The sequence below is a fragment of the Polypterus senegalus genome, chromosome 14, assembly GCF_016835505.1.
Source record: "Polypterus senegalus isolate Bchr_013 chromosome 14, ASM1683550v1, whole genome shotgun sequence".
NCBI lineage: Eukaryota > Metazoa > Chordata > Cladistia > Polypteriformes > Polypteridae > Polypterus > Polypterus senegalus.
Window position 1 is genome coordinate 138,050,070 of NC_053167.1, and position 17,812 is coordinate 138,067,881.

General features: G+C 38.2%; 1 protein-coding gene across 1 annotated transcript in view; it reads left to right on the top strand.

Moving 5' to 3' along the window:
- tmco1 (transmembrane and coiled-coil domains 1) overlaps positions 1–16,412 on the top strand; it is a 29,370-nt gene extending 12,958 nt beyond the window's left edge. The window contains exons 5-7 of the mRNA XM_039735476.1: positions 3,100–3,167; positions 8,690–8,834; positions 16,261–16,412. Coding sequence (XP_039591410.1) covers positions 3,100–3,167; positions 8,690–8,834; positions 16,261–16,359 — 312 coding nt within the window. The 3' untranslated portion in view covers positions 16,360–16,412. The remainder of the gene's footprint in view (positions 1–3,099; positions 3,168–8,689; positions 8,835–16,260) is intronic.
- Positions 16,413–17,812: the final 1,400 nt, after the last annotated feature.

Genomic DNA, 17,812 nt, shown 5'->3' on the forward strand with positions numbered 1-17,812 from the left:
TACTGAGCATGCATAAACAGGTATGGCTGTATTTTGTTAATAAAGCCTAATATATCTTTACAAGTGCATGACTTCAGTAACAAAAGAAAGCTTATTTTTTAAAATTATACTCTAGTGCAGGGGCGTCAAACTCAGACCCTGATGTCAGCAGTGGCTGCTGGTTTTGGTTCAAACCACTTTTCTTTAATTAGTAATCCAGTTATTGTTGTAATTGAACACATTTTTTTTCATTTTTCCTTTATTATAATTGACTTGCTTACTTGTTTTTGTTTTTTCATTAACCATCAGCCAAACAATAAAGGGGTGAAAACCAAGCAGATGACCAACTAAACCAAGGGTCTCATACAGTCCTAGAGGACCAGCGTTTTCACAGTGAACTGTAAATGTGCTGTTAATGAAACTTGTCATTTAATTCTGTTGCTTGTTAGCATTCACATTCTGCCACAACAGACATTTCAAAAGATTTTTCCAAGACTTGAAATTTTTATTTCTGAAATCACCATTTAGATGCTTTGTGAAACACAACAGTTTAGGATTTCTCAGGCCTTCACTTTTTCTTTTCTTTTTGTTTTTTTTGATATATGTTTCTGAGATAGCTATTGAACGAAAGACACATTTGCAAATAGGATCTTGGGTCACCTGGTCATTTTTTTGCTTGCTTTGCATGTCTTTATTATTGTTTGGCTGCTAGTTAAAGAAGAAATGAAAGCATTAAAATGCAAGTCAGTGAAAATTAAGGCAACCTAGTCTGTTTGATTAGCAAATGATTAATAGTGTAGAAAGTGGCTGGATCCAAACCGAGTCGCCACTTTAGCCGCCCTGCAGGAGTGAAGTTTGACCTTCTGCCATAGTGGAAACCTCCTTAAATGATTTACCTTGTGTCGTTAACTAGTTCATATCTAAAACTATTTTTGTGTTAAAATGTAACAAATACCGAGATGAAAAAAGTGAGGCACACACTGAATAGCAGTTAAGCGTAACAATGAGCTTGTTTATGTAATGATGGCAAATCATCTGTTCATCCCTCTGTATGTCAGGAAACCTTACGTCCTTAATCACACTTCTCTGCTGTCACTAGTGATGCGAAACTCCTCGTAGAATAACAAATGTGCACTTACCACTAGATATACTTACTATTGCGCTGTTCTCTATGTAACACAGCAAGGATCTGTGATCATCCTTACCTGTTACACATTTTTTCTTGTGATGGACCAACATTAATGCTCATCTTCTGCATTGGGCTACTATATATTCTCTCCTCTGAAAGTGTCTACTTGCATTCTTACATTTTTCTGGGCTTGTGAGATGTAGCGCAGGTCTTCCTGAAACATTAGGTATGCAGTGCTGTCATGTACGTGTGTGACAGAATTCTTTTAATCATGCATCCAGCCCCACCTATCTTTATACCAGTTGGCTTGCTCCTACAATACTATAATGTTTCTCAAAATCTACCAATAGTAGAAATTAACTTTCTTTCATTACTGAAGTTGTACACACCTTAATTTATGACATTAGGCTTTATTAGTGAAATGCATTTGTGTATGCTTATAGTTCGCAGCTGCCTTTAATTGAACACATACCAGTTTTTGGGTATTTTAAAAAAAACACTCTATACCAGGGGTCTCGCAACTCCTTTCCAAGTAGCTCGCCATAGGGTTAATGAATCCCACATAAATTTGATTAGTCATATTAGGGGTGGGCGATCTTTCCAAAAAATCATATCACGATCCTTTTAACACAAAATCATGATCCACAATCTGAATTGCAATCTATCTTTTCAATGTGTCATACACTTGAGAATATCCAGACTCAAACTCATCAAGACCTAAGCAACTTTTTATTTTAAATATCAAACAAAGTTGAATTCAATTGTTCTGTCGTTCGCCTGCTAAGCAGAGTTAAGGTACATGCCCCAAAGCTGGCGAGTGAGTAATTGAGGAGAGCCTGTTCTCTGCCTTTTTCTTGGATTTGCACAAATAAATTGGTACCGCGAACAAACTCTGATACATAGCGAAATGAGAGAAGTTGCAAAATCAACCGGAATGTTCAAGCAAATTCTAGAAAAAGCCCTATCTAAATCCGTTAAGTAGTTCTCTCGTGAAAAGCAGACAGACAGACATTGGATTTTATATATTACATATTAGTAAACCTTCAAAATATTGTGCAGTTAAAGTCTCAACGGCATTCTCAGCATTTCTGGAGCTCAGTAGAGTCAGATAACTATAAGAATCTTCACCAAGCAGCTCTGACAGTGTCTGCTTTGTTTGGGTCTCCATACCTCTGTGAGTCTGACGTGAATGTCGTGAAATCAAAGTTCAGAACAAAACTGACAGACGAACATTTAAATGACTCCATGAGAGTGAACCTGAGTGGCTCCTCTCTTGCTGTCTCCATGCAGTGCCAGTCATCTCTCTAACTGAAAAAACACATCACACATGCAACTGGATATCTGAATACTCTTGTGAAGTGAAAGAGTAACATGGAACAAAATGACAAATGAGTAGGTAATATCTGTGTATTTGTTTTGTTTTGACAGCATTCATGTTTTAATTCAATAGTGTGAGAAAACTAGAAAAAGCATACAGACATACAAAATGCAGTTGCAGGTGAACTAAATATTTGTTTAGATGTTTTAATGCAAAATGTGAATCGTGGCCACCAATATTTTGTAAATGTTCAGGCAAAACAAGTTTACTCATTTTGTTTGGGTTGAAATAAGCTATGAGAATAAACATTACAAAACATGAGTAGCTCTCTGCCATTTTCAGTTTGTAAAAGTAGCTCTCATGGGGGGGGAAAAAAAAGGTTGGAGACCCCTGCTCTATACAATAACTCTTGTACTTGACACTGCCAGCCTCAAGATACCTAAATGATGCCATAATCTCAAGTGGCAGGAGCAGACATAGAGGGGTCTGCCATACTTGAATTATTAAGGATTTGTATTAGAAATATTTAGAGTTAAGAATAAAATGGAGCTAATCAAATGAGTTGTTTGATTATGTTGCATTTTTACAGTGAGATTCAAATTAAAGCAATTGCGAGCTACAGGAGTGTAATATTTAACAATTGTTGGCTTTTTTTTTTTGTTTTGTTTTTTAGGTGCGCATGAAGTCCATGTTTGCCATTGGTTTCTGTTTTACTGCACTGATGGGAATGTTTAATTCAATGTAAGTATACAGTTTTTTTTCTGACCTACTGATATAGACCTGAGGCATTGTGGTGACTATTGTGTGCGCTTTTTAACAAGAGAAACTTTGTGAAATTTAATTGATTTTATTCTAGTAAGCCTAACATTAACCATGCTTTTATGACTAATTAGAAAGTGTCACCTAAGTAAATACAAAATATATTCAAATAATTGTCCTCAACTCGGTTCAGCTTTAACTTTATTATCCTAAATATGAAAGTCATTTGGTTTGTGCATCAACAATAATCTTACATAGACACAGGTTTAAAATCTAAAAAGGGCACCTGCACAAGGAAAAAACAGCCTTTTCTGGGAATTAGCATCTATATCAAAATAACTTTAATCGAATTGCAACTGGTGATCAGTCTCCGCCCTTAAGTATTTGTAGGATGTATAAAGGATAAATAATTATTTCTTTCAAAAATACTGCAATTTTGTCAAAATAATCAATACCTCTAACTTCTGGATGTGGTTAATTTAACAATATTATATATGTTGTATCCTGGACATTGTGAGCATACAGCTGGCTGACTTGACACACTGATTATGTGAGATCTCCTTTCATGCTGTCCAAATGTTTTTGTTTTTTTTTTTTCTTCTTCTGTTGGTGCTATGCTGACACTGATATACTGTACCTATGAGTCACTCCAGAGGACCACGCAATATCTTTGCATGTCTCACTAATATTGTAAACTGGACGAAGGAATAGCATCTCCAGCTCAACCGGCAAAGATGGACCACCATGTTATCCCATCTGTTTAGCTGCCCGTCTCGGTTCAGCTTAGCTTACCGTGCTTTGCAAGCTGGTATGCAAGTTTGTGGTGTTGATTGATGACCAGTTGTCCTTTAGGGGCTATGTTGGTGCAATCTCTCAATCTTGCAGAATTACTCTGTACAATATCCACAAGATCAGACCAAATCTGACAGAATATGCAGCACAAATCCTGTGCCAAGCTTTTGTCTTGTCAAATTTAAGCTCTCTGTCGGCAAGAGCGCCAGTATGTGTCACCAAGCTGCTGCCGGTGATTCAAAATCACATGTGGTGTTGAACCAACCAAGGCGGGCACATGTCACTCCTCACTGGCTTCCTGTAGAAGCTTGTATTAAGTAGTAGGTGGCATTTAAATTACTAGGTTTATTGACATTAAAATCTGAATATTGTCTGGATGGATGAAGTCTTGTTTGACTTTGGTATGAAAGTATGACTGGCTGTTTTAATTTCATATATTGCATTGTAAAGTTTCACTTTACAAAGTCAAACCGAAATACCTTGAGCTCTATAGCTTGAGCTAGGCAATCTTTGAACGTATTAGTGCCTTTAAATACACTATCCTTCCTAGACTTGCTACCTTGTGTGGATCACAAATTGGCATTCAGCTTTTAAACAGACTTTTTAAATAGCTGGTGCACAACGCTGCTGCTCGATTTTTAACTGGCCCAAGAAAGCATGAGCACGTTGCCCTGATTTTGGCTTCCCTTCACTGGCTTCCAGTTCGTTTTTGAATTCATTTTAAGATCCTTGTATTTGTTTTTAAATCCTTTAATGGTTGTGCCCCACTTTATTTGTCGGAACTGCTGCACCCTTCTGTCCCGTCTCGCTCTCTCAGGTCAGCAGACCAGACGCTTTTACGTGTTCCCAAGACACGATGCAAACTCCGAGGTGATCGAGCTTTTTCAGTTGCAACCCCAAAACTCTGAGACGATTTGCCGTTGCACGTTAGGCAGGCTCCTTCACTATCCTATTTGAAAACACATTTTTACTCTTTGGCTTTTAACCCAGTATGATATGTTGGCTATCTGTATACTTTTTATTAAGAATCTCTTCAGTTCTTATGTGTTTGTGTTTCATTTACCCTGTGGTTTTGTGTGTCTGATATGTTGAGTTTTCTTTTTTTTTTTTAATTGTGCAGCACTTTGGTCAGCCTTGATGTTTTTGAAGTGCTTTATAAATAAATAATAAACCACACCTCGCACATCCACAATATATTGTAAGATGCATTTCAATCATTGTTAAAACACACTTGTTTTAATTTGAAATATGGAAAGTAAAAAAATAGAAAATATGAGCAGGAAAAAGATTAGAGGCATGGGTATTTTGTGTATATTTTACATTTGATGTAGACTCATTATTAGGCATAAGATAAAATTACTTTGTATTGAAATTAACAGTACATTATACTGCCAATCCAATGACATTACATGACCAAATAGCTAAATTGAAATACAAAATCAAACAAATATGTCTGATTTAAAAACTAAAACTAGAACATGGACATCACTGCATGTGAAACTGGTCTTGGACTGCAGGTTAAGTGTTTTCACACACAATTAATTTAGTGATATGTACAGTGCATCCAACAACAACAACATTTATTAATATAGCACATTTTCATACAAAAAGTAGCTCAAAGAGCTTTACATAATGAAGAAAAGAAAAATAAAAGACAAAATGAGAAATTAAAATAAGACAACATTAGTTAACATAGAAAAGTAGAAAGGTCCGATGGCCAGGGTGGACAGAAAAAAAACTCCAGACGGCTGGAGGAAAAAAAAAAATCTGCATGGGTTCCAGGCCACGGGACCGCCCAGCCCCCTCTGGGCATTCTACCTCACATTACTGAAATAGTCCTTTTTGTAGTTAGGGTTCTCACGGAGTCACTTAAATGTTGATGGTCATACAGACTTCTGGCTTTTAAACTGTCCATCATTGTTGGAACATCACGGTGCTTTGATGATACCGGAAAAGGAAACAGAAGAGGGAGTAGGGGTTAATACAGATTTTAGAGCCACCATGAATAGTTATTATAATGAGTTGGAGATACAGAGTATCAGGATTTTGATTACAGTGCAATTATGAGAAAGCCATGTTAAAATGTGTTTTCAGCAGTTTTTTTAAAGTGCTCTACCGGCGAATTCCTATTGGCAGGCTATTCCAGATTTTAGGTGCATAAAAGCAGAAGGCCGCCTCACCACTTTTAAGTTTTGTTCTTGGAATTCTAAGGAGACACTCATTTGAGGATCTGAGGTTACGATTTGGAATATAAGGTGTCCGACATTCTGATATATAAGATGGGGCAAGATTATTTAAGGCTTTATAAACTGTAAGCAGAAATTTAAAATCAATCCTGAATGACACAGGTAACCAGTGTAGTGACATCAAAACTGGAGAAATCCAGAAAGTATTCACAGCGCATCACTTTTTCCACATTTTATGTTGCAGCCTTATTTCCTCAGAATTCTACACACAACACCTTTGGCAGCAATTACAGCAAGTCTTTTTGAAGATGATGCCACAAGCTTGGCACACCTATCCTTGGCCAGTTTCGCCCATTCCTCTTTGCAGCACCTCTCAAGCTCCATCAGGTTGGATGGGAAGGCGTCGGTGCAGCCATTTTAAGATCTCTCCAGAGATGTTCAATCGGATTCAAGTCTGGGCTCTGGCTGTGCCACTCAAAGACATTCACAGAGTTGTCCTGAAGCCACTCCTTTGATATCTTGGCTGTGTACTTAGGGTCGTTGTCCTGCTGAAAGATGAACCGTCGCCCCAGTCTGAGGTCAAGAGCGCTCTGGAGCAGGTTTTCATCCAGGATGTCTCTGTACGTTGCTGCAGTCATCTTTCCCTTTATCCTGACTAGTCTCCCAGTTCCATCCCCACAGCATGATGCTGCCACCACCATGATTCCCTTTGGGTATGGTATTGGCCTGTTGATGAGCGGTGCCTGGTTTCCTCCAAGCGTGACGCCTGGCATTCACACCAAAGAATTCAATCTTTGTCACATCAGACCAGAGAATTTTGTTTCTCATGGTCTGAGAGTCCTTCAGGTGCCTTTTGGCAAACTCCAGGCGGGCTGCCATGTGCCTTTAACTAAGGAGTGGCTTCTGTCTGGCCACTCTACCATACAGGCCTGATTGGTGGATAGCTGCAGAGATGGTTGTCCTTCTGGAAGGTTCTTCTCTCTCCACAGAGGACCTCTGGAGCTCTGACAGAGTGACCATCGGGTTCTTGGTCACCTCCCTGATTAAGGCCCTTCTCCGCTGGTCAGCTCTAGGAAGAGTCCTGGTGGTTTCGAACTTCTTCCACTTACGGATGATGGAGGCCACTGTGCTCATTGGGACGTTCAAAGCAGCAGAAATTTTTCTGTAACCTTCCCCAGATTTGTGCCTCGAGACAATCCTGTCAGAGGTCTACAGACAATTCCTTTGACTTCATGCTTGGTTTGTGCTCTGACATGAACTGTCAACTGTGGGACCTTATATAGACAGGTGTGTGCCTTTCCAAATCATGTCCAATCAACTGAATTGACCACAGGTGGACTCCAAATAAACTGCAGAAACACCTCAAGGATGATCAGGGGAAACAGGATGCACCTGAGCTCAATTTGGAGCTTAATGGCAAAGGCTGTGAATACTTATGTACATGTGATTTCTCAATTTTATTATTTTTAATAAATTTGCAAAAACCTCAAGTAAACTTTTTTCATGTTGTCATTATGGGGTGTTGTGTGTAGAATTCTGAGGAAAAAATGAATTTATTCCATTTTGGAATAAGGCTGTAACATAACATGGAAAAAGTGATGCGCTGTGAATACTTTCTGGATGCACTGTATCCTCAGATGATTACAAAGATTCACAGCAGTGTTTCACAAACACCACTGTATCCACAAGCTTATTTTTGAGTGTAACTCTGTTTGAACCAAGAAAGCACAAACGTATTGTTTTGGAACAGTTCCCATGATATTCCTAAATATTACTGGGTGCAGTAAGGTGAAGACTGCTTTGGATTAAGTTTATCTAACAAAAGAAAAAGTGTTTGCATATACTGCGGTGGGTTGGCACCCTGCCCTGGATTGGTTCCTTCCTTGTGCCCTGTGTTGGCTGGGATTGGCTCCAGCAGACCCCCGTGACCCTGTATTTGGATTCAGCGGGTTAGAAAATGGATGGATGGATGTTTGCATATAGGAACATTGAAAGTGATGCATTCTAGCTGAACTCGTTAAGAATGCAAGACCCTGTTGGAAACCGTATTGTTAAATGAAAATGTTGTTGTAGCTTTGTTTACTTAATTCATAATTAAGTATTAATTTGCAAAACTAAAAGCCTGTATTTTGCTCTAGAGTTCCAGTAAGTTCATCCAGCCATAGAAATGAAGAATAAGTATGCATTCATAGATCTAAATGAAACACTTTTATAAGACCGCTTAATAGCCTTTGAGTAGGAGCCAGAAAGACTGGGACAACGTAAAAGTGGAGTTCTCACCAAAGAATTTGTGGGACAGGAAAAGCATAAACAAGCTTGTCAGTTTTGTTTTTTGGTGTCTGTTCAAAACATGTTAGTAGTAAATTGTTGGTGTCCTAGGGTACAATAGCTGCTCAACCTTGTGTAGGGTTGACTTAAGAGGCAATGGGCCTAATTGGAATCTGAGTTTATTTTCCCAGGGAGGATGCTGGCACAGTGTTTATTTCATAATGAATAAGGAATGAAGCGTTTTGATTTCCTTTGCAGATTTGATGGACGGGTCGTCGCAAAGCTTCCATTTGTTCCTCTATCCTATATTCAAGGCCTGTCTCATCGAAATTTACTGGGAGAAGACTACACTGACTGTTCCTTCATTTTCCTCTACATCCTTTGCACCATGTCGATCAGACAGGTAAGAAAAACTCTGCATGCAAGTCTTCCCATTATTGTCCTTGTATTGGAGGACCGGTCAAAGGGCAACAACTGAAATTCTATCTGACACAGAAAATCGGTCATCAGTTGGAAATCGGGTTTTAAATTGTGCCAGAAATCACATTTTGTACGCCCAACTTAAGAGTACAGAGTCTCACAAAAATTAAATTTATCTTTTTGAAGACACTTTGCTTACATTTTTAAATATTTGTTCAGTCAGACTTTAATCAGTCAGTCCATCAAACTTGAGTCATTCCCCCCCCCATAGTATTGGACATTTTCGGGAAGGTTTACAGATTTTTTATTTCTTTAATAGTGATCCATTGGTGGGCATTGACACATCTGCTTTTTTACAATTCTTAAATATGACTTCCAGAACAAATATCAACATGCCACTCTTGTGGACCCTTAATTTCATCCATCCATCCATCCATCCATCCATTGTCCAATCCGCTATATCAGAGGTGCCCAATGCGTCGATCGCGATCGCCCGGTAGATCACAAAGGTACTGTAGGTAGATCGCGTTGCATTCAAAAAAAATTTTTTTTTAAACGTATATACGTATCATATATCCTCCCTATGGCATTTGCCACTTGATTGACATACAGGGCTGCCAGTCTGAGATTTCGTCTCTTCTGACACACTGGTCATCTCGCATGCACGATCATACACGTGAGCTACTGCAAAACTCTGGCTGTGATCTAGTTAGCTTTCCAATTTATATCAACTAAAGAAAGGATTTTAAAAAAAAAAATGTTTGGGGAGGGTATGGGCTGTATGTGGAATTGGAAGAGTATTTTTTTCTGACAATGTCACAATCGAAGTGCGTTTGTCTGATCTGTCAATCTATTATTGCTATTCCAAAGAAGGAAAATGTGGAAAGGTATTTTCGAAACGACGAAACTGACGTCCTTCCAAAAAGCGATCTGAGAAAGCGAAAAGAAAGGGAACTAAAATCGCAGTTAATCGGACAGCCGTCATTTTTCACTTGGCTGAATTCTAAAGCTTCTTGACTGCATTATTTGACTGTACTTATTTATGTGAGTCAGCCTTTTCCCACATGACGATTATTAAATCCAAATACTGTAGTGACCATAAATGTATTGAATTGTTATTGTGCCATAAAGGTTATTCAGTTATGCAAGGTATGACAAAATAATTTTTTTTTTTTGTATAAAGTATACTCAGTGTGTGTGTGTATACAGGGAGTGCAGAATTATTAGGCAAGTTGTATTTTTGAGGATTAATTTTAATATGGAACAAACACAGTGCTATCAGTCAATCCAAAATGTAATAAACCTGAAACCTGAATGTTTCACAACGGAAATGTAAGTGTGAACATCATCAGGGGAATACATATGTGCGCACAATTATTTGGCAACTATTAGTGTGCAGATTTATTATGCAACTAAAGGAAAAATGAAAATTTTCCCATCTCACTTGTTTATTTTCATCTGTTATAGTGAGAATAATAAACAAACAACTGAAAATTTACAAATAAACATCTCTGACATTTAAAAAAAAATAAATCAATCAATGACCAATATAGCCACCCTTCTTTCCAATAACAGTCATAAGCCTTTCCATTCATGGAGTCTGTCAGTTTCTTGATCTGTTGACGATCAGCTTTTTGTGGAGCAGTGACTACAGGCTCCCAGACACTCTTCAGAGAGGTGTATTGTTTTTCTCCCCGTAAATCTAGCGTTTAAGAAGTGCCCACAAGTTCTCGATAGGGTTTGGGTCAGATGAGGAAGGGGCCATGTCATTATTCCTTCATCTTTAAGGCCTTTACTGGCTGGCCACCCAGTGGAGAACTTCGATGCAAGTGATGGAGCATTGGCCTGCATAAAAATCATGGTCTTTTTCCTGTATCACTGTTTGAAGAAAGTGTCTTCGAAAAACTGGCAGTAGGTTTGGGAGTTGATTTTGAGTTCATCTTCAATGCAAAAGGTCCAACTAGCTCATCTTTAAAAATACCAGCTCATACCAGTACCCCACCTCCACGTTGGAGTGGAGCTCTGTGCCCATTACTGATCCACAGGTCCATCCATCTGGTCCATCATGAGTCACTCTCATCTCATCGGTCCATAAAACCTTTGAAAAAATCTGTCTTCAGATATTTCTTGGCCCAGTTTTGACGTTTCAACTTATGTTTCTTGTTCAGTGGTGGTTGGGTTTCAGCCCTCCTTACCTTGGCCATGTCTTTGAGCACTGAACACCTTGTACTTCTGGGCACTCCAGGTAGGTTGCAGCTCTGGAATATGAAAGTACTGGAGGATAATGGGTTCCTGGTAGCTTCACGTTTGATTCTTCTCAAATCTTTGGCAGCTAATTTGCGTTTTTTTTTTTTTGCGACCCTGTTGACTATTTGCAACAAAATGTTTGATGGTTCTGTGATCACACACCAATATCTTAGCAATTCCAAAAGTGCTGCATCCCTCTGAAAGACTTTTTACAATTTTTGACTTTTCAGAGTCAGTTAAATCTCTTTTTTGGCCCATTTTGCCTGAGGAAAACTAGCTGCCTAATAATTCTGCACACCTTGATATAGGGTGTTGATCTCCTTAGGCCACACCCTCCCTCATTACACAAATACACATCACCTGACGTGCTTAAATCCAATAAGCATTCAAGTTAATACAGCTTGGAGTTGGAATATACGCATTAAAAATGATGATTGATCAAAATACTCACTTGCCTAATAATTGTGCACACAGTGTATATAATTATAATCTGATTTTCCATTTTTAATGTAGGTAGATTATTTGAACCTATTCATTTTAAAAGTAGCTCCCAAGCCGAAAAAGTGTGGGCACCCCTGCGCTATATCCTAACTACAGGGTCACGGGGGGGTCTGCTGGAGCCAATCCCAGCCAACGCAGGGTGCAAGGCAGGAAACAAATCCCCCGGGCAGGGCGGCAGCCCACCGCAGACCTTAATTTAACAAATACAAAATTTAAACTTTAAGCAAGGGTTAATTGAGAGGTCATTTCATAATCGGAGTACTAAAATAAAAATGCTCTCCGTTTTTCCTAAAAAGAAGGTGAAAGCAGGTGCATATAGTAGAAATGGTTTGATCTGTTCTTTGATTGTTAGTTTTATTTAATTCATCAGCCTACATTAGATAGTTTGTGCAAAAATTGATTCAATAATGAAAAAGATCCACCTCTTGTAGGAAGCACAGTCAGTTGACTAATGTTGTTGTTAAGCAGTTTTGGTGCTTCAAATAAATTCTAATTTAAACCATCCTAGTGTGATTTGCTCTTTACACTGTTAGTGCACTGTCATTTTTCTCATTTTTCTGAGCCTATTTCAATGTAATTGAAGAAACTGAGCTCTAGAGAATTGGAAAATGACAACTAGTGGAATCTGAAGCATCTTCACATACCACCTCAAAACCAAAGAACTATAGCTCAATAACAGGAATTATGCTGGTCTGAATATTCATCATGGATTTTTTTTCCTTGTTTGACATTCATTTTCCAGTTTTGTATGCTCACATCATCTTCAAGATCAAAGTTGTTTTTTTCTTTTGTTGTCAAGTCTATTGCCTTTTTAGCATCAGTCCCATCATTTTTAAAAACCAGATTCACCAGTTCAGGGTTTTTTCGTGGATCTGGTGGTTTGACGAAGGAAGTCAAGTTACCATTAACAGAAAACTGTTAATTTTGTGAGTACCTGAGAGGAACTAAACAAAAACTTTGAGAAACCTCTCCATGGGTTCAGCAGCTTTTTCATTTTTAAATGTCCAAAATTCGAGGCAGTTTTAGATAACCTAAAATAGGATTTAACACAATTTTAAAGTCTCAGGGTATTATCAGTTTGTGTTGGCACATATTGGAACTTAATGAAAAAACAAAACTTATACATTGCTGCTCATACCTTTTTATATGTGTAAAAGTTATTCAGAATTAGTCTAATTACATTGTTTTCTAGATCAAAAAATGACCTAAGTTAGTTTAGTTCCATTTTCTGAATAAAATAATATAATGACCTTCTAAGTCAAATTCTCACTCTTCCATCCCACTTTTTTGACTTAAAAGTAAAATAGCTGTCCAATCTACCCATTGTTCAAGCTAGATGGATCTTACCTTTTAAATGTCTAATTAGGCTAGATACTGTGTGACTATTTAATACTTAGTAGTTCAGTCCTTGTCACTATTTCTTTGAAGTGGGGTTAGAATAAAATTGTTGTTCCATATTTTTAAAGGAGAATAAAGGAGTTTGTCATCAGCTGTAATGATGTAATGTGCTGATAGTAATATTCAGAATTTGGGGGTTGGAGTGGGGGGTGCCAAGGAATGAGATTTACTAAATTATCACATATGCTATAAAAAGTATTAATTCCACCATTGGAGGCTTTTCACATTTTATTTTTATATAACATTGAATCACAGTGATGTTAATTTAGCTCTTTAGAGATTGAGCAACCAGAAAAAAACCTCTTACTGTCAGAGTAAAAACAGATCTGTTAAAAATGGTCTGCATTAATTATTAATATAAAATACAACATAATTTGATCACATTAAGTATTTACCCTTTTTAGTATGACACACCTAAATCATCAGTGGCGATTGGTTTTAGAGGTCACCAAATTAGTTCAGTGGCAGTCATCTGACTGGGGGTTTCAGTTGACTGTCTTAATGAACCTAAATGTGGAAGGTCTAACTTGTATGCAGGAATATTTTGGTCAAATACGTAACTACTGTACTTAAATGTCAGTCAGTCAGACATTGTCCAATGCGCTATATCCTGACACAGGGTCACGGGGGGTCTGCTGGAGCCAATCCCAGCCAGCAAATGGCGCAACGCAGGAAGAAATCCCGGGCAGGACATTACTTAAATGTGCAAATAAATATTCTGAAATGTGACAATAAAGAAAAAGTGTGAAATGAAAGCATTAATAAATAAACGTATCATGGAATATGTTTTTTGTTGCATATTTATTTACTTTTGTCTGTAGTATTCCTCCAAATGCAACATGAATTTAAAACTGTCTCTTTCACTTGTCAAAGCCGAGAGGGTGGGCTGTAGCGAGTTCTGCAGTGTAATTGGTGAATCGTCAGGTCTCAACCTTCAGTGATTCAAAATTCCATTTTAGAAGCTTGCATCTGAAATGCCTGCTGTAAATGATGAATTCAGAGTTTGTAGAATGGAATTGGCCACTTCACACAGCGATTCCGGGCAACGTTTTTTGCACTCGTAGTTGAAGTGCATAGTCACCAGTTTAAGCATGCACGTGAGCCACAGGATTCCCAAGTCAACTAAAGCACATACTCTGCAGATGATTCGTCAATCACAAGACGGCACTCGCTACGGCCTACCCTCTCAGCTCTGATGACTGAAAGTGACAGTTTTAAAATCAAACCCTAGTTCATGTTCTGCCAGTGTTTGAATACCTACGTTAAAAAATAAGTAAATATTTGAATGTAGGTTAAAAGTTGTAACTGCTACTGCATGTACGTTTTGTATTTAATATGCCTTTGAATGCTTTATTGTTTTTAACATTTTTGCTTTTTTGCTTGTGGTGCATCTGCCATGCCTGCAAGTGCTTGTGATTCAAGTATGGAGGCGCTTTAAGAAAAATGATTTGCTATGTTTGGAAAGTGACATGATTAAAGAGGAAAGTGGCCTCTGCACGTGCCCATAATGCACATATAAGACCCATTCAAAATCATTCTTGTATTACTTAAACACGTCCTTGGGCCCTCCTCTCTGGTGTGCACTTTTCTTGTCCTTGGGTGCAGGCGTGAAGTCCATGCCCATCTATGTTTATTTTATACAAGTTGAGGCCCAGTTAGTCCATTTGCTTTTTACAAAAGGTGTTACTGAGCGTACTAAATGTTGCCTCCTCTTTTTATTTGGCAAGCATCTTTCATTAACAACTTCTACTAAGTGGAAAAAAATACGCAGTAAAATCTTTAAACAAATCACAAGAAGCGTAGGTTATAGTGGAAGGTACAGTAGATCATGTGTACAGGGCAGGCGGATTTGAGAAGTTTGAAAGAGTGGGGGCGCTGGTGGTAAAAGAATAACATATAGGATTAAACTTAATGGGTCCTTTTCCCCCTTTACGTGTGTAGCAAAAATGTAGTGCATGTAAATGTGTTAACATTTTTTGCCTTTGTTTTAGGAATTATGTGTCAAACCAGCAGCCTCCAAAAGATATGTGTTGGTTAAGGTAGCCAGGTATGCATTCTTGACATTGAAAGTGCTCTATAAAATGGCGATTTTTAAAGCTATTATAATTATAAAAGCTAAACTGGAACTAGGGCAGCTGTTTCCAACAACCGTATATACTCGCTTTTAATTCCCCCGTGGATAAGTCGGGGCTTGAATTTTACAGTGTAATTTCCGGTATTTTATAATATCCGTCATATAACTCGAAAACGGAAAACTCCCGCTATTGGTCCAAGAGATTATGATATGCTGATGCCCACCTGAGAGAGTAACCACGGAGCACAATGCCTTTTTTTTTTTCTCTCTATGTACCGTGCCTACGTGACCACACGGTAATACCCGAACTGTTCCGATGCAACGTTTGCACTGTTTGGTGTTTTTTGTATCTCACACCTTCATCATAAGAGCATCCTTTATCTATGATGGACCGTTCAATCAGAAGAAAATATGAAACTGGAAGTCATTGAGGTGTGCGAAAGAAACTGTTAACTGCCCTGCTTCAATAAAATTCGATGTATCTGAGAAAATGGTGCGAGACTGGAGGAGGCAAGGAGATGTAAAAATAAAAAAATTAAGGGTCGCATTTTTGAAAGGGTGTATAAGTTGGGGTCTGGTTTTTATGATTGATTTTTTTTTAACGACCCAACTTATACGCGAGTATATACGGTATGTTTTTAATTAGAAATGAATAAGCTGAATTCTTAACAGTTTCAAAGTAAAATGACAGCAAATCAGGGATCTCGGCTTCATAGGTGAAACGGAGCAGAACACATTCAGGGTGTTGGAGACGGGTTTAAAATCTGTTTTTGCTGTACCCGATTCTCAAAAAGCAGAGCAGTACAGTAGAAAAATCTGTTTTACAAGTAACGATACAAACAATTTAAAATTCTAAAAACTCTTTTCATGGAAGTGATGTACAATGTACATACAAAAAAGATAAATATTAATATAAAATTTAATTCTGGAGTTAAAAAAGGACCATTCTGTCCTTTCTTCTGACCAATTTGTTGGAGTTTACAGTCAAATAAGAATTTTTTTTCATATAGATGCACATTATATTCAAATACAGTAGTGATTTTTGTCCCAAGTCTCTAGTGTGGGGAATGTATTAGAGGCTTTTTGAATTATCATCTTCCGCTTAGCTGTTTGTCATCCTATGATTGTGAGCCAGAAAGGTAACACATACTTACTGAGTTTTATTTTATTTTTTTTTATTTTTGCACAGAATATTCAGAAGTTGCTGGGATTGGCACCCTCAAGAGCAGCCACTAAGCAAGCCGGTGGCTTTCTTGGACCTCCTCCACAAGCAGCCAAGTTCTCCTAAACGATAAAGAGCTCCATGTTTATAGTAACGTGACAACAGAGGAAGGTCCTCTTCACAACATGGATATCACAAAGTTACTGCGGCTAGCCAACTGCACACTTAAGATGACGGCGGCACAAAAAGACCGTAAGAGATAGCTATTATAAGGGAAAGAAAAATTAAATGGATTCTCTTCACAGAATCATAGTTTTCAGTTGGGATGTTAAAAGATAATACAGTGTGTTGATGGTTTTATATCTGGCACATGTGTGTGCTTCAGGACAACTAAAGTGCAGACAGACTATTGTGATCCAACAAATCTCCCTGCATATTGGAGGCTGTGTGTCACTGCCATATAATCCTCAGCCATGAAACAATAGAAATTTGAAAAACTGTATTAATTTTAAAAATAGTATTATTTTATCTAACATTATGCATAATTTATGGACACAAAGTTGTCAATCGTTTTCCATCATCATGCTATTTTTTAAAATGTTGGCAAATAAATAAAACTCAGATTTGATTTATTTCTATCTGACTTTTATTCTAGTAATATCTTGCTCATGATATCCACACCACTATGTTTTGGTTAAAAACTCAGACACGCTACTCTGTTTTCATCCGCACTACCCCAGTGTTTTTAACCACTGAAAACAGACTTGTGACCGTGTTCATTAGAGCCGTATACTTCAGAAAGTAGAAATTGGAGAGCTTTGAAAATTTCTAAAAATGTTTATCGTGGAAGTGATGTGCTCTAATCACTCTACTCACATTCTGATTTGTTTATGCTTATTACCAGGCCTTTCCTTGATTGGATCCTGTTTGTTACAATATGTCACATCCTGATTGGTCACCCTTCATTTTGGGGGGGTGGACTATTCCAACTTATTGCCTGTCTCATGTAGGCGTTTTGTTGAGTCATCAGGTATGTATTCTAAACATCTCGACTTGATGTTTTCTTGGAGGAAACAAGTGGATAGGACTGGCCAGCCTTGTTGGGCTGAATGGCCTGTTCTCGTCTAGAGTGTTCTAATGTACTGGCCAGAGGATGATGGCGCCTGATATTCCAATCATGTTGACAGTCTGGGCAATTGCAGTCTGAAAGAAATGAAACTTGAAGCTCCATGGTGCATGCATTGTGCAAGCCCTCAACCTGCAGGAATCAAACTAGTAAGGTGCTAGGAGTTGGGTGGTTCGGTCTGCTTTTAGTATCGTGAGATTTTGCCAATGGCAAAAACCCAATGGTCTGCATTTTGGAATATCATTGTGTGTAAAACCTCGGCAGTGATGTGAATAAGAGGCACAAACAGAACTGATTTGCCTATCGGACAAAGATTGGAGGAGAAGTTTCAATTCTCTGTCTGTCTCCACTAGGGTTATCCTCACCTGGGCAAAGCTGACAGCACTGTGAGAATTCAGTGCCTTCAGTACCATCTTGGCCTCCCTGTGAAGGGGTAAACTGAGATATGCAGGT